The sequence below is a fragment of the Carassius gibelio genome, chromosome B3 (assembly GCF_023724105.1).
Source record: "Carassius gibelio isolate Cgi1373 ecotype wild population from Czech Republic chromosome B3, carGib1.2-hapl.c, whole genome shotgun sequence".
NCBI lineage: Eukaryota > Metazoa > Chordata > Actinopteri > Cypriniformes > Cyprinidae > Carassius > Carassius gibelio.
In genome coordinates this window covers 10,206,024-10,233,051 of record NC_068398.1, presented here as the reverse complement: position 1 = coordinate 10,233,051, position 27,028 = coordinate 10,206,024, and the positions used below count along the sequence as shown (strand labels likewise).

At 38.3% G+C, this 27,028-nt stretch overlaps 3 protein-coding genes across 9 annotated transcripts in view; 2 read left to right on the top strand and 1 right to left on the bottom strand.

The window, feature by feature from the left end:
• The window catches only part of LOC127953617 (rho GTPase-activating protein 44), a 61,382-nt gene extending 49,438 nt beyond the window's left edge, over window positions 1–11,944 (top strand). For 3 of the 7 annotated variants that reach the window (XM_052552842.1, XM_052552848.1, XM_052552840.1), the window contains 3 exons: window positions 478–623; window positions 2,358–2,735; window positions 6,497–11,944. In XM_052552842.1, the coding sequence (XP_052408802.1) occupies window positions 478–623; window positions 2,358–2,735; window positions 6,497–6,654 (682 nt within the window). In that variant the 3' untranslated portion in view covers window positions 6,655–11,944. Of the gene's footprint in view, window positions 1–477; window positions 624–2,357; window positions 2,736–4,287 lie in introns of all 7 variants that reach the window. The other 4 variants (XM_052552844.1, XM_052552845.1, XM_052552846.1 and 1 more) reach the window with 4 other exon arrangements.
• Window positions 11,945–12,842: 898 nt separating this feature from the next.
• LOC127953618 (RING finger protein 222-like) lies at window positions 12,843–14,335 on the bottom strand. Its single transcript, XM_052552849.1, has one exon. It carries the CDS (start codon window positions 14,225–14,227, stop codon window positions 13,646–13,648), a length of 582 nt encoding a protein of 193 aa, XP_052408809.1. The 5' UTR covers window positions 14,228–14,335; the 3' UTR covers window positions 12,843–13,645.
• A 1,212-nt stretch (window positions 14,336–15,547) lies between these two features.
• On the top strand, window positions 15,548–26,978 carry LOC127953712 (nuclear distribution protein nudE-like 1-B). The gene is made up of 9 exons (XM_052552984.1): window positions 15,548–15,714; window positions 18,410–18,507; window positions 20,487–20,640; window positions 22,542–22,690; window positions 22,876–23,012; window positions 23,997–24,170; window positions 24,485–24,576; window positions 24,677–24,822; window positions 25,817–26,978. The coding sequence occupies exons 2-9, from the start codon at window positions 18,419–18,421 to the stop codon at window positions 25,890–25,892; spliced, it is 1,017 nt and encodes a 338-aa protein (XP_052408944.1). The 5' UTR covers window positions 15,548–15,714; window positions 18,410–18,418; the 3' UTR covers window positions 25,893–26,978.
• Window positions 26,979–27,028: the final 50 nt, after the last annotated feature.

Sequence of the window (27,028 nt, the reverse complement as noted above, 5' to 3'; positions counted from 1 at the left end):
TTATATTAAAGATACATGTTGTGTATGTGAATGTGTGTGTGTGTGTGTGTGTGCATGTGTGTTTGCTGGGCAAGGACACTCAATCCCCCTCCTGCTGATGTGTATGAGAAACACTCGGTGTAAATCCACCTTCACATGTCTTTGGAAAAAAATCAAGTCACACCCACATGAAAGCAGATTCTAGTTGTGAATGTTCAAGCAACAATGAAAAAGTAACCTCTATTTTGTTATACCTTCTAGTAGCTCATCTGGTAAAGCATGATGCCAGCAACACAATGGCCATGGGTTCAAATCCCACGTCAGTTATGTCAAGGTGCATTCAGACACTATCCAAACCAGCAGGATGTTATTTAGCACTTAAGTCAACGTTTTTAGTTTCGATGACGGGGACGTGAGGGGTCCTTGCACGCTGTTAGTCATTAATGATACAGTGGGTGCAGATTGATGGCAGGCAGTCATGTTTGTCTCTCTCTCCAGCACTCTGAAGAGCAAGGAGCTCTCTCCTGTGATTGGCCACAAGGCTATGCAGGCGTCAGGAGCAACAGTGCCCCCTGTCAGCGGTCAGCAGAGCAACAGCCAGTCTCCCCACTCTGCCGAGCACAGCCCCCACACCTTACGTAATGGTCCGTCCCACTGAGTTTCCTCTTTAATTCAATCCACAGATAAAATCCTCTTTATATCTGGTATAATGTCAGCTTTGGGCAATCAGATCACTGAATGCATCTGGTAATAACATGTTTATGATTAAGGTGATTTTGTGACGACATATATCACTTACTACATCAGTATTTGCTGTGTATTGTACTGATAAGTATTTGGCATGTGGATACAGGTGGACTTTATTACACATTTTCGAATGGGATGGTTATTTTAGTAAGTAAAATGCTTGTTTTTCTACAGTTATAGTGTTATGTTGGTATGCAGCTGCATTTGAAAAGAAATATAGATACAGTGACTTGATTAGAACGTAATTTCTGAATTAAAATTCATTAGATATGATTTAGGGGACATAAATTAAAAATAAAATGTCAGAATGATATAACTGTCTTGATATAATGAGAAAAAAAGCTACAGTAATGCAGTTCTTGAAAAGAAAACGTTATTCATTTGGAAAGATCGTATTTCTTAGACCAAGAATATTTGAACAAAACTGTTAATTGTAAGGAAAATGATTTAAGATATCAAGTCTTGATTTCAACATTAAGCTTAAAGCAATAATAAATACATGTACTTGTATTTGGTGGAACAAAATGTGTTGACATGGTTTAATGTTCAAAACACATTTCTCAAATACTGTACATTATTGTAGGTCCTCTATGCCCCGCCTCTCTCAAACACACAGTTTTCTACAAAGTCCCTTATTCTGCAATCTGTTCTGATTGGCCAACTGACCCAGTGCATTATGATTGGCCGAACACCACAAGCACTCGTCGGAAATGTAACGCCCCTTTCCATAATAATGTTCTTGGTTTTACCATCAGTTCAAGCTCGAAAGGGGAACTGAGTCGCGTGACAGACACAGTTATGTAGCAGTACACAAGTCACGGACAGTTAAGACAGCTGACTCCACTGTGTGACCCTCTCTCTCTCTCTCTCATGTGCGCTCTCGCACACACACAGACACACACAACGTGCAAAACTCCACATTTGAACAGTCAACAGCAAATACTTAAACTAATGACAAAACATCCATACAGTAGCTGATTAAGAAGCACCAGAATGTCGTAGCAAAGTTAGAATTACCCCTCTCCTAAGTTCACGAAACGGTCATCCATAAAATGTGTTGCTGTTCTGGTGTAAGTAATCTTAAAGATTCCTAAATGCATCTACTTTCGGAAGGTCAAATAAAGTGCTTTTGCTTTCGCCTAGATACACACAGCATCTCCCTGACATGGCTGCTTCAACACTAACTGCGGTTACTTAAAACCACGCCTTTATTCTTTGCATTAACATTTGAGCGGCATTACGCAAATATTTCCACATAGTGAAGTAGATATGTGGGGGCATGTTTGAATGAGCCATTTTAGGGGGGCGTGGCACTTTGAGTCTTAACTTTGATAAAGATTAACTCTTTGGATATGAAACTTTAGTCTTTCCAACTTTACAGATCTTCTTTATGCACCAAGAGCTTGTAACACTCCAAAGAGAAAGGACAAATTTAAATTGCATCATATGACCCCTTTAAATGTAAAGAGATTCCTAAGATCCATTGTACCCAATTTTCACCGTTTAGCACTTTGAATCTGTGATCTGATCACCCAAAATAAATGTTAATACCAGGTTTAAACAGGATCGTAGAGTAAAGGTTACTTGAATGCATATTTGATTTTGTCTTGTCTCTTTCTCTCTCCTTACAGCATCTAAGAAACTGGCCCCCGTGCCGCCCAAGGTTCCCTACGGCCAGTCGGGGGGGATGTCAGACCAATCCACAGGTCAGCCGTCTCCGGTCAGCCTGTCCCCCACTCCCCCAAGTACTCCCTCCCCATACGGTTTGGGCTGTCCCCCTGGACACGCACCCACCTCTTCCCCTGGCCAGACCCCATTAGGGGGACCCCATACGTTGTCCTCACTGCCCTCTCTGACTGGTACGCTCACAAAGTCCCGACCCACCCCAAAGCCCAGACAGAGACCCAGTCTACCCCCTCCCCAGCCACCCACCGTCCCCCCTACGGCCCCCCAGCCCCTGGATCAGGGTCTACTTGACGGATTGTCCCCCGGGGAGAGCATGTCCACAGGTAAACATGCCTCAGTGGCAACATCACAAGTGGGAGTCCAGCGTCCCTCTCTCAAACTGTCTGTCTCTCCGTCCTACGCAGGCGATGGACTTTAAGGAGCCAGATCCCCTTATGAAATGTGAAGACAATTTTCTTAAATATGGGGTGCCCATAGATTAAGTTGCCTTTGAGATGTATAGTATGATGATTATTTTTGAACCCCTAGGATATTTTAGCTCAAGGATTTTAAGAAAAAACGGAAACAAAGGGAATTTATTTTAAGCTCAAGGATATACTGTACATATTTTACTACAAAATGAAGTGTGTAATTCTTGCACCACCAGTGGAAAAATAATGACTTTCCATACAGAGTTTGCACAAACTCTTCTGCTCCATCACAAGCAGGTCTTGTACCAATTTCATGCCAATGCTTTATCCAGAAGTTGTTGTACATGTCGGAACGCTCAAACAAAACAAGCAGTGTTTTAAAAGCGCCACTTAATTTACATTCTTTAGGGTGTAAAATAAAATAAAGAGTGAAAATTGGCAATTACTTGCTGAAAATCTATGACTAGCTTTACATTTGACTTTCAGGGACTGGAATGTTGCGGTGCAGTCATATTTACCATGGTTTAGCGAATTTTCATTGGTTTCATTTCAACAAGAATCCAAATGATCAGGAATCACACATGAGGGTGAACTGTTTTCCCAAGCAGAAATTTTATAGGGAACAGAAATTGGTTGCATGGAAAGAATTGTCAGGAACTTTCTCGAGATCAAATCGAAGCTTACAGATAAGCTTTACTTTAAACTTTAAGGGGTACAGGTGCAGTCACATTTACCATAGTCCGGCGAATTTTCACATTTCCAGTCATTTCAATAGGAATCCATGCAATCAGGAATAAACAGGCTAGATTTCGCAAAGGGTTTAAATTGGTCACATGGAAAGAAAAAAAGTCAAGCATTTGCTGAAAATCTTCAACTTCAAATTTACGGGTAGCTTTGCTTTCAACTTTCAGGAGTACATTTGTATTCACATTTCAGAGGGTGAAATATTTTCCCCCACAGATTTCGTAAGAGATTCAAATTGTCACACTGAAAAAAACACTTGCTAAAAATCCACAAATCCAATTGATTTGCTAACTTTACATTCAACTTTCAGGACTGAAGGTGCAGTCACATTCACCACCAAGTTTTCTCATAAAGTTGCCTCTAAATAACAAAATACAAACACATTGAACTTCAGGTGGTCACGTTACAAACTTCTATGTTGACCAGACTTTATGCTGCAAGTCAAAAGTCTGGCTACATGAGACTGACCAAGAAAAAAGTATTTTAACATGCAAAAGAATTACACATTTCATATTTGAAGTTCAGTATGAGCCCTATAGTTATTTTCTCAGCTTTAGTCTGTTTTTAAAGTAAGGTTCTGTGGTCTTTGTATCATTCTAGTGGCCTGCTGTATGGCACTGATTGTATGTTCTCTCATGTGAGGCGTGTCTGTCAGTCATTCTCCTGAGCACTGATTGATGTATGACTCTTTTATCCCCTGTCATCATTGTGCACCTTGCAGCTGTGTGAGGCCAGGGACTGAGTGTGGGCTGAGTGTGAGGGGGACATTTAGGGTAAGCCAGAACCTGCTGTGCCCGTTCCATAGCTTCATCTTACACTGTCTGGCCTGGTGCTGTGGCTGAATCTGGGGCCTCTACCGCAGCCTTGTTCTCTGTCTCATACCGTAAAACTTCCTTCTCCAGCTCTGTCATTCTCTCCCAGTCGCGGGGCTGTCCTTGGCTTCCTCATTCTGTCAGTGTAGTCTGTGCATGGTGTGAGACTGGTCTATGCATGGCTTATGGCCTTACTTTTCCGAGCAGCATCACACATTTGCCAGCGTCGTCGCTTATGAAGTCCATCTCAACGCGTCCAGCCCTGACCTCACATCGTGATCCATTCCCCCTCCCAATGTCCCCACCACCACATAGGTGGGCCCAGGTAAACCCTAACCAAACTCGCTTTGAGTCGAGTCCATCGCACAATGACAGTATAACTCTCTGCCCCCCACAGTCGTGACTACACCATCTTGCGACCATTTCATTCTTACACAGGGGAGGTCATCACAATCAGATACAGTCCACCAATCCACAAAGTCCACTGACAAGTTTCTTAATGTTACCGCATTTTCAATTTACACCCATCTTGTTGTCTATGTGTAGAGTATTTTGTTCATTGTGGTCAGTGTTGGGGGTAACACGTTACAAGTAACATAACGTTGCGCATATTTCTTGTTGAGAATCAAGTAAAGTGACGTGTTAGTATTAACATTTATGCTACAGTACTTTTTCGAACATGGAACAGGTTTAGTGTAGTTTGTAAACACTTATGTAACAGAGCATAAGTAACATAATGGTAACAGTGCACAAGTAACATGTAACATTAACAGAGTATATGTAACAGTGGTAACATCTCATAAGTAACACGTAATGTTAATAGCACAAGTAACACAGTGGTAACAGTGCATATGTAACACGTAACGTTAACAGAGCATAAGTAACACAATGGTAACAGTGCATAAGTAACACGTAATGTTAACAGAGCATAAGTAACACAATGGTAACAGTGCATAAGTAACACATAATGTTAACAGAGCATACGTAACACAATGGTAACAGTGCATAAGTAACACATAATGTTAACAGAGCATACGTAACACAATGGTAACGGTGCATATGTAACACGTAACGTTAACAGAGCATACGTAACACAAATGGTAACAGCACATTAAGTAACACATAACATTAACAGAGCATAAGTAACACAATGGTAACAGCGCATAAGTAGCACGTAACATTAACAGGGCACAAGTAACGTAATAGTAACAGTCCATAAGTAACACTTTATTACTAATAAGTAATATTACTTTTCTGTAAATTATCTGATACAATTGGAAACATCCTATTACAATTAACTTACATGAAGTGTATTCACGTTACTGATAAATAGCATACTAAAGCCACCTTAAATTCTGTAACAAGCATGTTACAAACAGACACATGCGTAATGCAATTTTTTTCCAGAAATTGTAACTCCTGTGTAAAAACACTGCAGTCTTTGTGTGATAAACAATCATAAATGTGGTTTCATGCTATAATTGTTGTTGTGGGCAAATCATGTCGGGATAAATACTTTTCACAGTTAAATTACCTAAAAATTTCTATAAGCCAAGCAGGAAACCACCATTCTAGAAGACAGAGAGCCTTAGCTAATTGACGCCTGGACAAAATAACACAAAACTATCACATAACATTTCATAAAAGGTAACAATGTAATCGAATTAGCTACCAGTACATGTAACGTGTTACTATTTAAAGTAACATTCCCCAGCACTGATTGTGGTGAACTGTTGATTCTATCTTTGTTTCTTTCTGAAAAGCTGCAAAAAGCTTTATGTGGTACTTTAGATTTCATATCAGGCAGGACAGGTTTCATTTCAAATGAAACAGATATTTCACCTTCCTCCCCAATGGCTCAGTGTAACAGAATCACTGTGCAGAATGCCAGGAAACAGTCTGATGTGCCCCTCTCCTGATGCAACCCATATTAAACACTCTTCGCTGACTTCACGTCTAACAGTGGTCTGGGAACTAAATTTGCTTTTTGCTCTCTCTCTCTCCTTGTTTCGTTTTCAACATCCTCATCATCGCATTTCCACCGTTTCTCTCTGTAACGTAAACTTGTCTTGTCACTTCACTTTTGTGGCCATCGCTCTCATTTGCATGATCCTATAGCAGATTTCTTCAGTTTGGAAATTCCCTCCATCAACGTCAATCTGGACAGCCTGTTGGATGAGTTCAGGGTGGTCCCATGTCGGAGCTCCTTTGCTGTGATCAGCTCTCCGGAGGGGGAGTCCGTGTCCGAGGAGGAGGGCCAAAGCACCACGCTTTGACCCCTGAGCCCACCCAGCAGCAGAACCTGTCCACTCCTGCTGAGACCCAGCTGGAACCCCACCTTGGCCAAACCCTCAGTCACGGATACTACACGGATACTACATGAAAGACTCAATAAGACGCCAACCACACAACAGGTGCCATAAAAAAAAGCAACAGAATGGATTTCGTTCAAATTGCCACTGGAGGAACCTGGAGTTTTGTGTTCCGATTCCTGATTCTCTCTGAACGATTCTGTCTGTTTGTTGTCGTGTTGTTGGTTTTGTTTGATTGGATGTTTTTATTTCTGCCTTATCAGAGCTGCAATTACAATACAATGTACATAGGGAGCGGTCTGCTGACTGTAAAGGAACCTCATACACTTGCTGGAGGCTTTGAACTGAGACGCACCCTCATGGTATATGCTCTGTTACATTAGTGTTTACATACTATATATACCAAGAGTAGGCCGTCTTTGTTTTCCCTACAAGGTCCATGCTATGCTCTTTATAGATGACTTGGTGGCATATAGCATGTTTAAGTCTAATTTTGAAATGCTGAGGTCTTTCTTTCTTTCTTTTCTACTCAGTCTCTCTAAACCTACACTAATCACTGCTTTAGCAATCCAATTCAGTTGACCTTTTGCTAAGTCCCGCCTTAAAGTGCTACTGACCAATCTGGCCTTAGCAACTGTTGCTGCCCATTATATTATCAGACAAGTGCTCGTTTCTAAAGTAGATCTATGGACAGACTGTGTGTTTAACTAATTTTATAAAATTACATTTAAAACCATCATAACAGTAGAGCATTGCGCTAGCGATGCCAAAGTCATGGGTTCGATTCCCAGGGAGCTCAGAAACGGATAAAATGAAAATATGTACCTTCCCAGCAGGCACATATTTGGTTAATTTTTGGCTGCAATGTCAATTCGACATCTAATATCAATGTTAATTTGATGTCCAATACTAACGTCATAAGATGTTGATATTTGTTGTTTAAGGTTGTGTAACCAAAATCCAATCTGATGTTATATTGATGACCTGTGTATACTGGGCTAAATACAAGTTGCTTTGGATAAAAGAAAATAAATAAATAAATAAAATAGATAGATAAAATTCATAAATATGACCCTGGACTACAAAGCCAATCTAAGTGTAAATTTTTTGAAATTGAGATTCATATATCACATAAAACCATATATAAATACGCTAAATAAATAAGCTTTCAATTGATTTATGGTTTGTTAGGATAGGACAATATTTTATACGTTTTTATATATTTACAGTAGGAAATTTATTAAATATCTTCATTGAACATGATCTTTAATCAATATCCTAATAATTTTTGGCATAAAAGAAAACTTTGATAATTTTGATGTTTTTATGTGCTCCAGGTTCACAAATATAAAAGTAAATATTGCCTCACACAAGAGAGATCAAATTTTCCCCACTTTTCCAAATCTTAGAAATTGGGAATTGCATGAGGTGAACGGAATAATGTGTCCTGAAGATATAATGTCCTGCGGTGGATTCAGTCAAGTTTGTCTGAGTCAGCAACAGAAACTGAGGGGGCGGAGCTTAGCAGGGAGTCAATTAATTCAGAACTTTCTGAAATGCACATAATACAGTAACACAGTGACAACTGCTGCAGTAAAGTGCATTTTCTTAAAGAGCCAATACAATATAATGGAAGCAAAGTGGGAAATCCAGGGTTCCCACAGTCATGGAAACTATCAGGGTATTTTAATAGCGTCGTGGAATTTTTTTTTAACTCCCTCTAAAAATCATGGCATTTTTAATAGTCTGTATATAGATATTTTCTGTTCTGAAGTGTTTCTTTTTTTGTGTGTGTGTGAGAGTTTGCGATGTCTATAATGATAATGATGTTTCAAAATCCTTATCCTCGAATTCTATTCATGGAAATTCATCGGTCAGAGAGTGTGGGAACCCTGGAAATCTCAATTCCAAGCCCTTTACCTGCAAAACAGAAACAGTGCTTGTGCTAAAATAGATCACTGCAAACACTTTCCTGCAAATGTTTCATAAAATACTTTTGGCAGCCACTACTGAGATCGGTTCCAATGCACTGCCTTGCATTTTCCATTGTCTTTCCGCACTCATATGCCCTCCAAAGTGCTTCAAATGCAGTGCCACACTTTCCCTTCTGTATATACCAATACTGTATATAAAGATGTGTAGATAAGTGTCAACGAGAGGACAAATGTAAAGGCAAATATGAATTATATATTCATAAATGTGACATGCCATATTTATCTTGTATAGAAATAATGTTCTAAGTATTATTTTGTCCCTGAACACTTTTTTGTCAGGTTCACATCGCAAGTGAGTTTTTTGCACTTTTGTAAGCCATGAACTAGATGTAGAAATATGAATGCAGACGTGGCAGAAGTTTAGCTAGAGTTACTCCCGAGAGAGATTTTATCTCTAAACCGACCTCATCAATAACAGCCTTAATCAACTGTAAAGCTACTTTACTATTATTAGAAAATATATATGACATCGACAGATTACAGGAATCGTATAACATCGGTTGGTTCAGTTATACTATTGTATAAAAACTGGTCGATTTTATCAATGAAAAATGCAATGGCCCTAAAAAGTCATGGAATGCGTGGAATCGGCAAAACAATGATATTAGATCTTCTCTAACTAACCAACTAGCAATTTCGTCTAATTACAAGTTGTTATCGCTCATCATTCCTCACATTAACTGTATGTCTACATACTGTACTTTTTAGGGCCAGTGTATAGCATATCTCGCCATAAAATCAATGGAAAAATACAGATTTTATAACTTGGCAGGATCATTTCGAAATGTAATCTCAAAGATATCAGGCCCTAAAGATCCTTCAAAGTCTCTTAGCTTTTCCCCAGACTCGTAATCTGATGCCACACTGAGATGGCACATTTGTTTCATGGGTATACAACACTACGAGACTAAATGGATGCTGCAATTTCTCTTGTCTGAACTTATAAAAAAAGTGCAGGATTTTATTAAGGTCAAAGAAACATTAGCTCACTTCTGTCCCGTGGAAGGAATGGGCACAACAAACCGTCTCCGTTCCCATATGAAGGACTACTTCCAACGATGGATAGCCATGGCTTGTATTTCTCTCTTTGAATAAGCATTAGTGTGCGTCAGGGACAAAAGGACTTTTTTTTTTTTTTTTGCTGAAATCTGTGATATGCCTCAGTGTGTGTTCTTGATGAAATATAGTCTAATGATTATTGGTGACTGAGTTATAGTTGTAGTGATTACACAATGATAATTGCAAGTGCCCTCACATTCAGTATTTATAACCTGAAGCTAACGGCGAGTTTCGTGCGTACGTGAGGTTCTGTCTGTGCCGTTTCCCGCGGTGTTCTGTGAGGAGGCAGTCGTGTCTGTTCGGGTGTGCTGACTGAATGTGGTTTCGCCTTTACTTGGAAGTGCACTAAAGTAAAGGCCTAATAGCAGCTGCAATAGACGCATGGTTTATTTTCGTTATGCTCATCTCATAATGAATGCTTATGTTGTTGTTAATGAAGACGTGGAAGGGTTTTATACAGTATGCACATAAATTCTCATTCCGGTTCAATACTGCATCTGTTATCACACACTTTTCTAAGCTGAAAAGGCACAGGTTTATTGTGATTCACGTCTTAATTTACACGTTACAACATTTAACGTTTATATCCAGTAGGTTAAAAAAATTGTTCAAAACAGAATGGATGGAACTTTTTAAAACTGATGAATTGTACATACGTAATTTTAACTGATCATTTGACCTCTGCACAGGTCACATTTCACCCCAAAATCAGAAGAAACAATTAAGAAATTATAGTTAATTTAAAGAACAAGAAGCTTTCAATGAATAAATCAAAGGATTTTAATATGAAAAAAATGGTGGAGTATCCCTTTAAGCACAATAGCATTCTCAAATGTCATTAATACAATTTAAGAAATTCAGTAATATATTTAAATTTTGCTTGTACTATCATAATAGGACAGAGCCCCGCACATGGCATGCAGTAAAAAAAAAAAGTTTAAATTGTGTGCACAATTTAATATTTTGTTTCCCTCAATTTATAAATGTGCACGCATTTTACCAATTTATTCCCTTTATTTGCTAAATCGTGCACACAATTTATAAAATGAGAGAACGAATTAGTAAATTGTGCGCACAATTAGCAAATCAAGGGAACAAAATAGTAATCGTGCACGTTTTAGTACATCGAGGGTACGAATTAGTAAATCGTGATCACAATTAATTTTTTTCTTGCATGTCATGTATGTCTAGGGCTCCATATAATAGTATGTGTTGTATGTTTAAAATAATAATAAGAATATTTGTATAACAGTAATTTTTTATCTAATGCCAAAATGCAAAAAGAAAGAAAAAACTAAAACAAATCTTGATATCATAAATATTGTAATTTTTATTTGACATGATTTATTTCTTTAGATTTTGGAGGGAAATGCCTTGACCTGGACCTGTTGTTGTGATGCTTTTCATTGAATTTTATGCACTGAAATCATGGGAAATCAGTACAGATATGTAAGCATATCATACAAGTCAAAATTTATTAGACCAACATGTAAAGGGCAGAAATCTGCAAAGATATCAGCAGGCACACATCCCATACTAATGAGTCAAACAGATCTGATTTTGACACTTCTTTTATTACTTGCTTTAATCAAGAAAATGATGCAATGATAGTACAAATGTTCTTTTCAAAATGGGATTTAAAGCGGTCCTCTGATGCACCTATAACAAGGACACAATTTATACTGATACGTTTATTTCTTAATTTAGCTGATGTTTTCAACATGAAATGTTATGTTCAAAAAGAACTAATGATACAAAGAAGACAAAAAGTTACAACAGTGACAAACTCAACTTTTCTCAATCATCTGTTTTGAACATTTAGGTATATTGTATCTCCCATTTACATTAACCTGTGAAAACCAGCAATTTGGAGTGACAGAGCATGCATTTAATTATTCCCTTTAGATAATCACATGTGGGTTCATTAAAACAATCCCAGATAATACAGGGAGTACACGATGTAACAGGGATGTGTGAACAGGTGATTTAAAGGTGATAAGTTGATCAGTGCACATTGTCTAACGATGTACAGCCCTCTTCCCCCCCTGCTTACCGAACTAATGTACAAATCTGCCTGTAAATCACCCTCCTCAGCTTTAGCATATCAGTGGAAGAACACAGTCTGTACTGTGAAGCCTGCCGCAGTCCTTATCAGAATGTCAGAAATACATAGATATATATTAAACTCTACATTTGTAATACTTTTGGTCTAAGTGCGTTGTTTTCTTGTGTATCATTATTCAAGTGTTGTGAGAACAATGTCTACATCCTAAAATGATGTAAGGGGAGATAGGATATTGATTATCATTTGTGTTTTTAGAAAGAAAAAAAAAGTGAAAAGCTAGATGTCTGAAACTGAAGCCTGGTGATTATCTCAATATAAACTAAAACATTTCAAATTTTGTTGGCTATAGGAAAATTAACCACAATAATTGTATAGCTTTATATGTTTTTGTTTGTTTGTTTGTTTGTTTGCTTTTTCCCTCATTTAATACGTCCAAAACCAAATGTTCTGGGCTATGTAATTATATTCATTTTATAGCTCTATACTCTTAATGTGCAGTCACATTAGCACCATTTCTGTGAAATTTTCGCTCACGCAGAAGTCCCTTTTAAACTAAGTAGCTTTCTGATGGTCAATGCAATGAATCAGCGCAATCAACTTACTTACAGCTAAATATTCACCCTCAAATAAAATTCGCAATCATGTAGAATCCTATGGAACATTTTCATATTTCTGGGGTTCCATAGTTGCATTAACTTTGATAGTGGTGAACCAAAACTACAATAATATATATTTATTTTTAGTGCTGTCAAAAAATTCATCGCGATGAATCACATCCAAAATAAAACATTTTGTTTGTGCACATTTATTCTGTATATATAAATACACACATGTGCATGTACTGCATATATTTCAGAAAAAATATGTTAAGTTTATGTTACATATATTTATATCAAATATAATAATATAAATGTATTTATATTTCAAAATATATATACTGTATGTGTGTGTGTTTATAATAAACAAACACAGTACACATACATGTTAACAAAAACTTTGATTTTGGATGCAAATAATCACAATTAAACATAAAATAAGGTAACTTATTTTCTGTAATTTAATGGCAAGGTAGTTTAACACAAAATATATTCTTTTTTAATAGTTGCACGCTTTTAACTATGGATTATAATTGACCTCTGTGAAGACACATGGGTCAGCTGGGTGAACTACAGTAGTACAAACATGTACACATACGATTTTAAAGTGGATTGAGATAGCATTGCTGTGCAGGTACGTCACAGAAACACCCTCCGATCAAGTAATGACTGTCAACTTGTGCAGAATGTGAGGTATTAGTCATTTCAGGGCTGGAACTAGCTAAATACCTTTGCTAGTTCGTGTGTCAAGAATTTCTGGACAGGGTGGACAGGGTGTGCTACATTCCTTCCAGGTGATGCTAGCCTCATCACACCCTTCCCCGTCCTCCATTCTCAAACTGTGTCCGTAGTAGTTGTAACTGAATCCCATCTGCTTTCCACAAGATCAAGTGACAACCAGACGACCAGCTCATCTTTTCTTCTCCTCAAAGTTACTCAAGATTAACTCTTTGAGCTTTGAGCACATTCAGATTCAGAGCTAAACCTTTGTTTATCTGTAGAGTAACACTATATATTCGACTGTTTTCTAAGGAAAACACCTCCGTATGCCTCCTTTCAAGCCATTCACAAGACATGCCAGAACAAGCCTCGGAAAAGATCTCACAATAAGCATCTGTTCTTCTTCATAAAACACTTGTCTTGTGAAACCATCTCGTTTACAGCAATACAATAATGATATTTACTGCTAGTAAAGTGATTTATCTTCCATGAGGTATGACGTACAAGCCGTTCTGGACACTTTAAGCCAACAAAACCCATGGAAGTGTGGCAGCCACCAGAGCCAGTAAGGTGAAAGTGATCATTAGGACCAGAAGGCAGCAGGAGATGGTGCAAAGTCTCCGTCCACTGCTGCTGTAGTCCTGCTGCATGGCTGAAGTTGTCCCAAAGTCAATAACATCACCCTCTGCCATGGGTCGACCCAACTCACTGATGATGAACACTTCTGAAGCGTCTTTAGCGCAGACAAGTCTTCGACTACATAGTCTGCATGTAATACAGCTCAGACACCTGCAGAAGCAGCCGAGACCTCCGGTGTGAGACCCAACGGTGAATACAGGAGAGGGTACTTCCAGTGTCTTCCCGATCCTTTTGGCTTCATCCGTCGAGACTGTGAATCCGTGGAGCTTTGTGATGACTGTCAGGTGTCTGCAGACGGGGCAGAGGATATTATCCCGTTTGATGGATCTGTTCAGGTTGGTGTTCAGCAGAGTCCGTACTAAGCAGTCATGGCAGAAGTGATGCCCGCAGCTGAGCGTCCTGGTGCAGTCCGAAAAACTCTCGAAACACACCGGACACTCGCTGTCCTGAGCCTCCTCGTCCATGTCTCTCCGGTTTAAAAACTCCACCAGGATCCCCTCGCCTGGTAAACAGCAGCTCGCGGGAACACGCACGCACGCACACTGGCGCAGCTGACTGATACTCCCGTCAGATAACACGCGGACACCGTGACGACACAGCTGCTGGCACGCCAGGAATGATGACAAACCAGATCTGAGGTTAACTACTAGAAGGACGACGAAACTAGAACCAGTTCAATGCAAACATTGCAGTTTAACTATTTAGTGTCGTTTGTTAGGCGTTCTATTCGTTATTTAAATTTATTTAATTATCTTACATATGAGCCTAATTAACTTTTAGATGTAGCCTGAAATAATAATCATACTTATTATACATTTATATTATAATATGTATTATTAACGATAATTATAAATTCTAGTTATTTATTATTTAGCCTAATTATTATTACAACAACAATATTAATATATTATAATTATTATTATTATTACATGAACATATTTGGAAATATTTATAGAGAAATTAATAATTAGTAGTAGTAGTAGTCCAGTAATAGTAGTATATAAATATTTATAAAGACAAATGAAAATGAAACGCTAACAAAAAAATGAACATTTCATTGTTTTATTTAATATTTTCAGTTTATTATTATTATTATTATCAGCAACAGTAGTAGTACTAGTATATAGGAAACATTTATAGAAAGAAATTAAAACTATCAAAATAGAATAAATGCACAAAATGAAAACCAAAAACAATAGTCTAATAGTCATACAAAGACCTGTTTGAAAAAAAGTACAAAATAAAAAAGTAAGATCTAATTATAATTTAAAAGAACACTAAATAGTTCCTAATGCTTATTATATGTAACTATTTAAATAAAATCTATATTTAATAGATATACATTCAAAACCAAACATTATTTAGACACCAGTTATATATATATATATATGTGTGTGTGTGTGTGTGTGTGTGTGTATATATATATATATATATATATATATATATGATTATCAAGATGAACTCGTTCCGAGTCTGACACAGTTTAACTCTGAGTTCTTGTCATATTCTATGAGCAAATCTAAACTACAGCGAGTAAACTGTGATGATGCGAAAAATGTTGAAGATGTCTGGATAATGTTTGGTTTGACTGTCTGTACAGTTTTTAATTCTTATTATTACATGCTACTGGAGTCCTAACGCGCCATCTTGTGGTGTGATATTCGGTCAATTGTAAAATGAAACATGAATAACCGATTATTCTGCGCTTTATTACACACCAATATCCGTATATCTTGTCAGATTAAGATAAACATTATTTTGCACTATTTACGAGAACGTGCTTTGCATGCGTTTCACTGACGTTAAGATGACGTAATGACGCGGTGTCGTCCTCTTCCCGGAAGCTGAAGGGGAGTCAGTGGAGTCGTGTTGGCGTTTCTCTCAGCTGACGCTCGAGCGCTGGAGACTCCACCGAGTCTGATCGCCGACTCCATGATCAAGACATGAGAAGGTAAACATTTCATGAAGTTTTTTATTTAATCCGTGATAATTATAAACAGCGTATTTGATGGGACGGTGATAAACTGGCAGTCTTTATCATTTAAACAGACTGTTATCTCAAGCTGTCATTTTCTGGTCACTGAATCTGATTTTTCATGTGCCGCTTTCTTCTGGCGTAACGTTACAGGCAAAAAAAGCTTTTGCTCGATCGATGTATATCGCTTATAATTTAAACCGCAGGTGATTGAGTTTTGATGGTAATTATTTAAATGATGTAGACTCGATATTTACATTTACATGCGGATTTGTTCGATAACGAATCGATTTGGTCTCGTGTATATATATATTTATATATATATATATATATATATATATATATATATATATATATATATATATATATATATTATATATATATATTATTATTATTATTATTATTATTATTATTTTAATTGAATTCTGGTTTGTTCATCTTAGCATTTGTTCGCTTATTCATGTACATCTCTACATGGATATGTATTATAAGTGTATGACACCCTGTTTGTATTATTCACTGTTTGCTTTATGTGATTAAGTTCTTTCAACTGTTGTCAGTTATCTTGAGCTATAACAGTAATGATAAATCCTAACGTTATGTCTTGCACATTTATATAGAAATAAATTGTAAGTTAAATGTATGACAACAACTATGTGTTCTGTTTACATTTTGTGACATTAAGTTGTCGTCCGATGCCATTTATGTCTTGTCATACCAAAACATATTCTAAATAAAATCCCTTGTCATGAAGCTGATTGTAAAAATAACTGAAACTGCTTGCAAGCAGGTTAGATAACTCAATGGTGGCAGGGATCTCGTCCCCTAATCTTTGAGGGTATGTCACATGTTTATAGTATATTACTCCGCAGGACGGTGTGTGCTGGATTGTGATTTTGGAAATAATTTCATCCTTGGAAACAAAAATCTGGCCTTTCCTCTGAACCCCTGACTGCGTATTACTGGCAAACAGTGTAGGCTGCGGAAAGCATTGCATTAGACAGGAACCATCCCACTGTCCTGTGGTGCGGGACAGGCGCTCTGTGGCCGGACAGATGGCCTCACTGTCAGGAGGCATTTTGGGAGGGGTGAGAAACTCTGCGTGTTGACTTAAGACATTAAAAATGACCACAATTGAAATGACATCAGTTTTGACAGCCCACAAGAGAGCCACTAGAAAACCACTGCTGCTTTTGTGTTTGATGGCTTTATAGTAATTATGCACACCTGTGATTTTGTGTGTTTCTTTAGCATATGTTCTTTCTTTACATTAGAGTGCAATCTGTATTTATTATGGTTCATTTTTCGTTCAAATCAGTAGTTTTAATATTTCTGAATAGCACCTATAACAAAACTCAAAACATGTTTCTTTCACCTTTTCCTTTTTATAATTATTTGAATTTGTATGTAGGTATTGCACTTATTCTCAATTAAAAAATGTCATTTTAAACAAACAGACTTGACCCAATACAAAAGAAAATTAAATATTGTGACATTCAAATCAAATCAATGACTTAAGTATGATCACTGAAAAATCGTCAAAATTCAAAGTTTCAGGCTGGACATAAATATGGATATATTTTCTGTTTAAATGGGACTTTTGGTTTGGAAACCCTCATAGTCATTTAAAGCGGGAGTGCTGTGACGCTCCTGAGAATCCAGAAAAGAATCAGGGAATTGCGGAGATGTCTTGAATATTTCAGACTATTTTAGAAACCGAACAGGTTCGTCTGCTGCAGGTTGGATTGCTGAATGAAATGGATGGTTTTGGCTGCAGCTCTTTGTCATGACAGACCTAATGAGCAATTGCTTACAAAAAGACCTTACCTAGATAGGAATTCATTGAGTGGAAATTTCAGAAAAACACTGGATCTCTGTGCTGCTGGTCGAACAAGTGTCCCAACACATAACAAGGATGAAGAATGTTAATGAGAGGTCAATGTTAAACACGCAGTGATACATGCGTGTTTTATAGAGGCACACAAGTCCAAGTGTGCAAAATGTTTTTAAAGGACAATATCTGTGGCCATTAATCTTATTCTGAGCAAGCTTTTATGTATGGAAGGACTACTCTGTTGTCCTTTTGTGATAAATGGCTTCACGTTTGATCTCTAAAAGGCTTATAATCTATATAAACTAAAAATGTTGTCCTTAACTCCCATGCTATTCCAAATATGTTCTTTCTTCTGTAAAACACAAAAGGAGCTCTTACATTATGATTTAACCATAAAATTACTGATGTTTTCATTTTTGGGGCAACGGTTTCATTAGCACGTCGCTTTAGTTCATCTCGAAATTATAATTACTCTTTTACTTACCGTCATGTTATTCCAGTTTCCAAAGCCGTTAGACTTTTGTTAAACTTCAAAACACAAATATAAAAGACTTTAATTATTGCTTTAAAAAATCCCCCCCAAAATGAAAGTGAATGCTGCAACCTATAAAACTGTGAGCTTGTAAAGGATGAAATACAGTAAGTCATGTGAGCCTGGTAGAAAGCCATGTGAACAGAAAGTGTTATTGGATGTGTGTCAAATGAGAACACACACCATGGGGGCTCTGTTTGTGGGGTTGTCCTGGGACAAAACTGCAGTAGGAGGTGCAGATGAACAAGCTCTGTGTGTGTGTGTGTGTGTCTCAGGACTGCTCTAATTCCTATCTGCTTCCACAGGTCTCCACCATGGACGCAGAGATGATGATGCCCAAATTCTCCTCCAAAGACGAGGAAATCGATTACTGGAAGTGCTTGTCTTTCAAATACAAGAAGAGGTAGGCCGAAGTCATTATCTCCTAAATATATCGACCAGCTGAGCTTTTTACAACAGTGTGCAGTTTATCTTCACATAAAAGCCACAGGCAGTCAACCGTTTATGTTGAGGAATACAATGCTGATTGGCTTTTAAAAACTTGGCCACTGTATTTTAGTTAAACTTTGGCTGGCTGAGACAATAATGGTTGTTTCTGCATTCATAACTACAGTTACAAGCCCCGTGGGTGACGAAAGGCTGTAAATATGACTGCAGCACTTTTTGTGTCGTGGAAAAATGGAGAAAATGCCACAAAACACAGAGAAGCTTTCACTGCCCTTGACAAAAGTGACCCTCTGTTAACCTGAGAAGATGCTCCATAGCTCCAGCTGTCTCTTGTCATGTCAAAATATGTCATGTTTGAAACCTTATGTTGTGCTGCTGGTTACATTGTGGGTAGGCTTGATGTCTTTTTAAAGTTTCAGTTGGTTTATGTGATTATTTTGTGTAGTTTCACACCTAGAATGCTAGTATGTGAATCATCGGTGTGACCTTCTCTCTTCTAAACCTTAGGCTGTGAGTTTGACTCGACCAAATGTGGCCTGAGAGTGCCTCTGATCTAAAACAGAGCTCACAGTTGGCGCTGGCACTGATGCTGACCGTGTGTCTGCTGGTGGTCTCTGTCTGTGCCTCTCTACATGTGCACATGCTCCTCCTGAGCAGTGGGGTTAACCGCCCCAGAGCTTTGGTGGAGCACAGGAAGATCTCAAATCCCAGGAATTTCCTGCTGAGGAAGGAGCAAAACATGTTTTCCTGGAAATAGGCACACAGATGAGCCCCTTTAACTGACTTGACAGAAGTCTTAAAGAGGCAAGCAACCTCTCATGTTTACATGAGGAAAAGGTCACAACATAGTCTATTCATAGATGCTTTGTCATTCAAATATTTAGAGTCTGTAAGATTTGGTTTTGTTGTGAAAGGTCTTTGTGTTCATGAAGGCTGCATTTATTTGATCGAAAATACTGAAAAAAAAAAAGATTATTGTCAAGTACTATTACAATTTAAATAGCCGTTTCCGTTTTCATGCTGCAAAGCTGATTTTTCAGTATCATTACTCCAGTCCTCAGTGTCAAATGCAAATATTTTTAATATGCGTATTTGTTGAATATATTCTTTTTCAATGTTTGTAGTGTTATTGTACAGCATGTAGTTGAAATATAGCCATCTTTGTATCATTATAAATGTCTTTAAGGTCACTTTTCATCAATTTAATGCTTAATAAATTGTACGGAGCCCAAACTTTTGAATGGTGCTGTATCTCATTAAGCACTGTAAATGTGCTTTTGACCAGCTTCCTGTTGTTGAGTGAGTGTTTTAGTGGTTTGTGCTGAGGAGGCAGGTCCGCACATGTCTGGTATTTCAGGGAAGGAGGGATGAAGTGACAGATTTAAGGTTCCCTTTGCACATGACAGTATGAGGCTGGGGGAAGTGAGCAGGGTTAAAGGGACGTGTCCTGTCTACCAGAGCTTCGGAAAAAACAACGCTGTCTAAAAACAACCAAGACCTTGCATTCAGTCTGTTGAGCTCATTTCCTGCCGCCAGACCTCACTATTCATCTCAAGCAGGCCTGTGACCTCTGACCCTGACCTTCAAGGGCTCAAAGTGAACATCTGGCTGATATTTTTCCATTACTTCACAATTTGAATGATATTCAGGAAGTGCTGAATTCTGCTGTGCTGTTATTGTTGCACATGGTTGGGTAACAAGGTGTCCTATTTTAAATTGGTCTTAGGACCTCCAGAGTGGCCACAGCCCCGAGTTGACTGTAATTCATCATCTGCGGTAGCACCAGCTGTCAAGGTCTAAATGCTTGGAGCATGTCAGCTCTTTTGTTGTAGTCTGGGTGTCAATTTGCATTGCATAGTTAATGTGATGAATGTGCCGCCGCTGCTCCAGATGGCTGGTGACGTGTGATTTTTGGGTCTGTTTGTGCATCTGCAGTTATCATGATGCTCAGGAGGAGCTGCAGGAGTTCCAGGAGGGCAGTCGTGAGCTGGAGGCCGAGCTGGAGGCGCAGCTGGGGCAGGCCGAGCACCGCATGCGAGACCTGCAGTCCGAGAACCAGAGGCTGAAGAGCGAGGTGGACATACTCAAGGTACGACAAGAGCTGAAATACATGTCTTTGCTCTTTCACCCTTCGCTCTCAGTCCACCCAGACCATTTATGGAAAATTAAACTCTGAAAATGGGTCATTTAGAAATCAGCACAAAGCTTTTTCAACCCTGATGATAATGTTTTTTTTTTGAGCAGCAAGTCAGTATATTGAAAGGATTTCTGAAGATTATGTGACACTGAAGATTCGTGTAATGGTTGCTGAAAATTCAGCTTTGCATCACAGGAATAAATTATGCTTTAAAATATATATAACAAAACGGTTATTTCCAATTGTAATGATATTACGTTACTGATTTTTCTGATTTTCATCAACAAATTAGATCTTACTGACCCAAACTGGTGATATATTGTTTTTTGTTAATTAATTAACTAATTATTTGCATTATGACACTATTTTCATCGAAGCACATTTACCACCCAAATTCTAAATACAGTAATGCCAAACATTTAAGCATTTAAAAATTCTTAATTTTGATGAGAATAGTGGTGGCTCAATCTTAATAGGCTTTGTTTTATATACACCAGTAAAAAATTTTTTTAGGGTATACATTTGGCGTTCTAGTTGTCACAAGTATAAAAATGATACCTTATAAGAGTTAGCCAGTCATAACATAGCTTACTTAAAAGAGAGGCTTTACTGGTACATGGGGTCGAAGGTCATGTTTTTGGCACTAGTTCCCTGATGAGCATGAAGAATATGTAGTGGACTGCAGGGAAATAAAATGCTGCAAAAGTGTCCTGTTTAGCGCAGCTATGGGTCCAATAGCGCCTAATGGCAGAGGTACCTCCACACACCTTTAATCTGCTGATTTATCTGTGAAGCTCCAGCAGTGTAGCCCAATGTGAGAGCTGTCAAGGGTCTCTGTTAATCCCAAGTGTGCTGTAATTGGATGTCGGGATGAAGAGGAAGAAAATAGAAGGCTAATGGCTCAAGCAGAAAAGTTCGCTTATAGCACGGTTGTCCCTCTAAGACCCTTACAGAAATAACTTTTTAATGGCTTGGGTTTAGGTAGACCCGGTGAAGAGACAGTGATTTATGTTTGTGCAAGCTCTCGTTGCTGTCCCAGAAAGCATGATCATTAAAAAAATTAGCCTATGCCCACTGACCCTGCATTTGTTTTGGAGAACAGGGGACACTGATTATTTTGGCATGGCCCAAAACAATCCGCTTTTTTAGGAGAATTGAGGTGGATAAAGTATGTTGCCTGCAAGAAAAGTCTTGCTATGTGTATGGGTAATCCTCCTTGCTCCTCATTAAAAGGGCAGTTCAACCATGTCAATTGCAGGTAAAATTTTTTTAGTAAAAATAGCTTTTCTTCCCCTAAAAGGAATAGTTCACCCACAAATTAAAATTCTGTCATCATTTACTCACCCTCATGTCGTTCCAAACCTGTATGAGTTGTTTTCTTATGTTGAACCTAAAAGAAGATATTTTGAAGATTTGCTGGTAATTAAGCAGTTGGTGGCTGCCATTGACTTCCATAGTAGGAAAAAAAAAATACTATGGAAGTCACTGGGGTGTGTAAATGATGTTAGAATTTTTATTTTTGGGTGAACTATCCCTTTAAGAAACTGAAACCAACTTGTCAGTATATTGCGCCACAGTAAGTATTCTTATGGAATTGGTTTTCCAAGCTTTGAGATTGACCCAAAACATCTCTAATTTGGATAGGATTGGGCTCTCTGTAGTTATTCAGGTGGGGACGTCATGTGGTCTTCTAACTGTTTTTACTCTTAGTTTTGAAATGTTTGGTACAGGAACTTTCTGAATAGGACTGTGCAATCCTCAGTAAAGACATAACATGTATTTATAGCTGGTAAATTTAGTCAGAAAGTTGAGGTTGTTTCTGACGGTGACTCAGGCTGTGTCCCTGACTGCAGGAGAAACTGGAGCAGCAGTACGCTCAGAGCTATAAGCAGATCTCCATGCTGGAGGATGACCTGGTCCAGACACGCGGCATCAAGGAGCAGATGCACAAATATGTCCGGGAGCTGGAGCAGGCCAACGACGACCTGGAGAGAGCCAAGAGGTACGAGACGGGATCATATTATCATTCATAACTAACTTGGCCCTGAGTTCCTAAATTGCTAGACTACTTTTTGTCAAGACTAGCCTAAGTGTCACCAATGGCCAACAAACGCAGACCAAAATACATGGTGCAAGTGTCATGCTAAAGCGTTCAACATGTTTAAAACCAAAACCTGGCTTGAGCAGGGCCACCATCACATCCCTGGAGGACTTTGAACAGAGGCTAAACCAGGCGATAGAGAGGAACGCCTTCCTGGAGAGCGAACTGGACGAGAAGGAGTCTCTGCTGGTGTCTGTGCAGAGGCTGAAAGATGAAGCTAGGGGTAAACCTCATTTCATTTCACAGCAATATAGCTGACATTCCCTCAGTGTGGTTTTTTCAAATGTGGCATGAAGCAGAGATTATGGCGTGAAACGGCTTATTGAATGAGGCAGAAAAAATACGTTTTGCACGATTTCCATTTGTCCGTTGGGAATTGAGTGTGGTGTAGAAGTTGCCACTTGTTTCATGTGAGACATGTTACTGAAGGGGAGTCTAGCTTTTGGACGATACAGGAGCACAAAAAAAGTGATGTGCATGGATAAATAATTTATTAGAAACCCTACAAAAAAAAAAAAAAATTATATTCCATTTTGATTTCATGGTGACTATAAAACTTGGTTGTTGTGTAAAAAAAAGTTGGTGTGTGTGCATTAACATACTTTCAGTGGACGCCTTCATAAAAATTTCAGAAGTAAAATGCTAAATGTAGGCTATAAGCAAAACTACACCTCGGTCCCACGGATTTAACTTCACCAAGATTCAACAACTTTCACTCTTTATAAAAAATAAATAAAAACACTTTTTTTTTTTTACTTAACCTTTTGAATTAGAAAGGTTTCCAAGAGCATGATTATAAACATGACAAGGCTGTAAATATGAGTTTACATGATGATGTTTAATGTCTTGACTACTTGCTTGTATTAGCAGCCACCTTTTTCAAGACTTTGGAGAAGAAAACATTAGAACATCTTGAGCTTACGTGAATCACAGACTTTGTTTTAGCAATTAACCAAAACCCCACAAAAAGAACAACAACTGACTTCATGGGGATGGAACTGGAAGTGCTAAAATTCCCAAATGCTAAACTCATTCTCAGCTTTTGGCCTAAAAATACATGCATCCCTGAGGCACTCGGAAAGCGAAATGTCAAAATGATCAGTTTCTGTGGTAATAAGCACACTGCAGATGCTGTCAAGTTTAAGAACTGAACACAAACACTAAGTTTGTAGGGGTTTGTCAGTGCTAAATATGCATGTCCTTGTAGACTTGAGGCAAGAGTTGGCTGTTCGAGAGAGGACTTCAGATGTTGTCAGGATGTCGGCCCCCAGCTCTCCCACCCTAGACATTGATAAGACCGACTCGGCAGTGCAGGCCTCCCTGTCCCTCCCAGCTACACCTGTAGGGATGAGCATGGAGCATCCATTCATTGTTTCTAAAGGTTAGTGTTTTAAATATATATATATATATATATATATATATATATATATATATATATATATATATATATATATATATATATATATATATATATATATATTAGTAAATATAGTAAATTTCAGCAATTTTAAGTGTCATGCATATTATGCATATCAGCATTTTGTGTGTTGTATATTATCATTATATTGGTCACCTTGTTCTTTAATTATCATTACCACATTGAAACTCAATGCAGTATTTTTCTCTCACTCTCTTAACATTCTGACTGCCAGCAGTTTCATTCATTGTACTTTTTTTTCTTTTTTTCCTCCAAAGCTTTGACCAATGGCTGTGGCAGCTCCCCCCTCACGCCGTCTGCACGGATCTCGGCTCTAAACATTGTTGGAGATCTTCTGCGGAAAGTTGGGGTAAATTCCTGAATGCCCTACACGCATTTCACTTAAACACTCAAGCTAAAGTTAAACGCACATGCTAATGGAAAAACATGGGATGTCTGTTTTCATGCAGGCTCTTGAGTCCAAACTAGCCGCCTGTAGGAACTTTGCCAAGGACCAGGCAGCAAGGAAAAATTACACCACAGGAAATGGAAACCTCTTCAACAGCAACGCAACCAAGTTCTCTCATTCGCTCCACACTACGTATTTTGACAAGACGTAAGTCCTTCGCTTTCTATTCTGTCTGTTCATCAGGTTCACACAGCTGCTCTCTGTGGAGATTTGAACATTTCTTTAAGTAATTATGTAATTAATATACGTTAATTATTCTAGATAATTGGTGGTGTGCTCTCAACTTTACAGAAAATCTTTGTTGTTAATGTTTATATTGTCTTTAAGGGATAGTTCACCCAAATGAGGTTTTTGAAGTTCTAGACATATGTGTTTCTGTCTTCTGTCGAACACAAAAGAAGATCTTATGAAGAATGCTGGTAACCTAACAGTTGACAGTAGTCTTTGATCTCCACAGTATGAAATAAAACCATGGAAGTCAATGGCTACCAGCAGCAGTCGATCAATATCGTGACAACTTTCCTTTTTGAGTGAACTGTCCCTTTAATTTCTTCATACCATGTGATTTCATTAAGCAAATTACATCTGAGCTATAATACAGATTACATTTTGCAACAATATACAATCTGCTTGTATATATCGTAAGAGATAAATATCTGTATGTACTGTATGCAGATAAAGATGGACACACTTATGTATTCAGCCTCATTTGATGAGCTGTGTGGTGAAAGATTTGTAATATAGTAGGTATCACTTTACATGAGTGTAGTTTCTGTATGTGGATAAAGTTAGATATAAAATACAACTTTATAAGCTGAGCGATAATAGTTTACATGTTGTAATATTTATTGCTTTACATGAGCATACTGTACTCAAGAAGTATTACATACAGTGTATCCAGGTAAGCTTGAAGTAGTTGTAAAATGAATTCAGGTTATACATTTGCTATGTGGTGATATTATAAAATGTGAGGTTTTGTTCAACAGTTTGGTTTAGTGATTAGCATTAATTACTATTATAACTGATATTAAGTGATGCATATGCCGGTTAAAAATGTTGATTATATCACCCAACTGAAGATTTATACTTCTTCATAACACGTTGTTCACGGTACATAGTTCAGTCTCTTGATTCCTCACAGGAATATGAACGGCCTGGGTCCCGGTGCGCTGACGCGGACCGTGTCTCCTCCGGGCTTGCTCCCTCTCAGCGTGTGAGAGACTTTCCCAGCGACCTCCACACAAGATCGGACACAATGTGGGAACAGAGAGGACACTCCAGAGATTGTGTGAGTGTGTGTGTGTGTGTGTGTGCGCGAGAGAGACGGAGATGACGGACAGATACATGTCCGTTCCTGTGAGCGCGGGCTTCAGTCGACCTCTGTTCTTCTCACCTAAAGCCAGCAAAATGACAAAGGTCTGAGTCAGGCCACAGCTTCTGTGTGAGTGTTTCAGTGTGTCACGCGGTTTAAAAGATGTTCGAGAGATTTTCTTTTTGAGGTGAATGCCACTGTATGCTTGATTCAAATGGGTTGGTTTACACGCGCACTGTTTTCTGCTTCAGTAAAGGGTCAGTAAATGTGGAGGTCTGTAGATGTTTTTACTGGAATGAATGCCAAGAAAACGTGTTTAATAGCATGGAAACATCGTCTGCCTTTAAAAGATGCTCTAATGAATTATTAACCCAGTTACATCAGCTGACTGGTCACCAGTTTGCATGATGCAGCCACTATTTCAGGGCTTCAGAAGGTTTGTACTGTATGTATGTTCGTGAAACTGCACTTCAAAATGCCACAGTTAAGTGAACACTCGTGTCGCTGCTTTGACTGTAAATCAGTCTCTGTGCGGTGTGTCCTTCCTCACAGAACTCGTCAGTGGTTGTATGAACCTCATTTCTATCCCATTTGCCTCTGCTGGGGAGTTCGGTATTCACTGTTCATTTATTTCCCTTGTGGAACTTGAAGCCAACTTTTGTTTATCCCAGTGTTTAAGTTCAGCTGATCTACGCCAAGCTTTAACAGCGAGTGCCGGAGCACTTGTTAGTGTTCATTTCCCCCGTCGAGTCTTTGGTTTCACCGTTTTGTTATATCTCATGTATATAGATTTGTAAACATAGCAGTGATGCCCTGTCTGTAGATACTTAAATTGGGCTGATGTGCTGTTTAATTTATTTGAGAGTCTTTATGGCATGTTTTGACACAATGAGTGAATTTTACATACTGTGCATTGGTTTAAAAACATATATCCAGATGTAAAATCAGTTGTCTAATATGTGCAAACAAATAAAATGAAAAAATGGGCTAAGTTACCTTCTTTTTTTTAAATTGGTCATGAAACTCAATAGTTTTTATTTA

Excerpts from the sequence above, each read along its gene's own strand:
- LOC127953618 (XM_052552849.1), bottom strand. The coding sequence starts at position 14,227 with ATGGACGAGGAGGCTCAGGACAGCGAGTGTCCGGTGTGTTTCGAGAGT.
- LOC127953712 (XM_052552984.1), top strand. The coding sequence starts at position 18,419 with ATGGACGCAGAGATGATGATGCCCAAATTCTCCTCCAAAGACGAGGAA. Across the intron at positions 22,691-22,875 it reads GACCTGGAGAGAGCCAAGAG|GGCCACCATCACATCCCTGG; the intron begins GTACGAGACGGG and ends TGGCTTGAGCAG. Across the intron at positions 23,013-23,996 it reads GCTGAAAGATGAAGCTAGGG|ACTTGAGGCAAGAGTTGGCT; the intron begins GTAAACCTCATT and ends ATGTCCTTGTAG.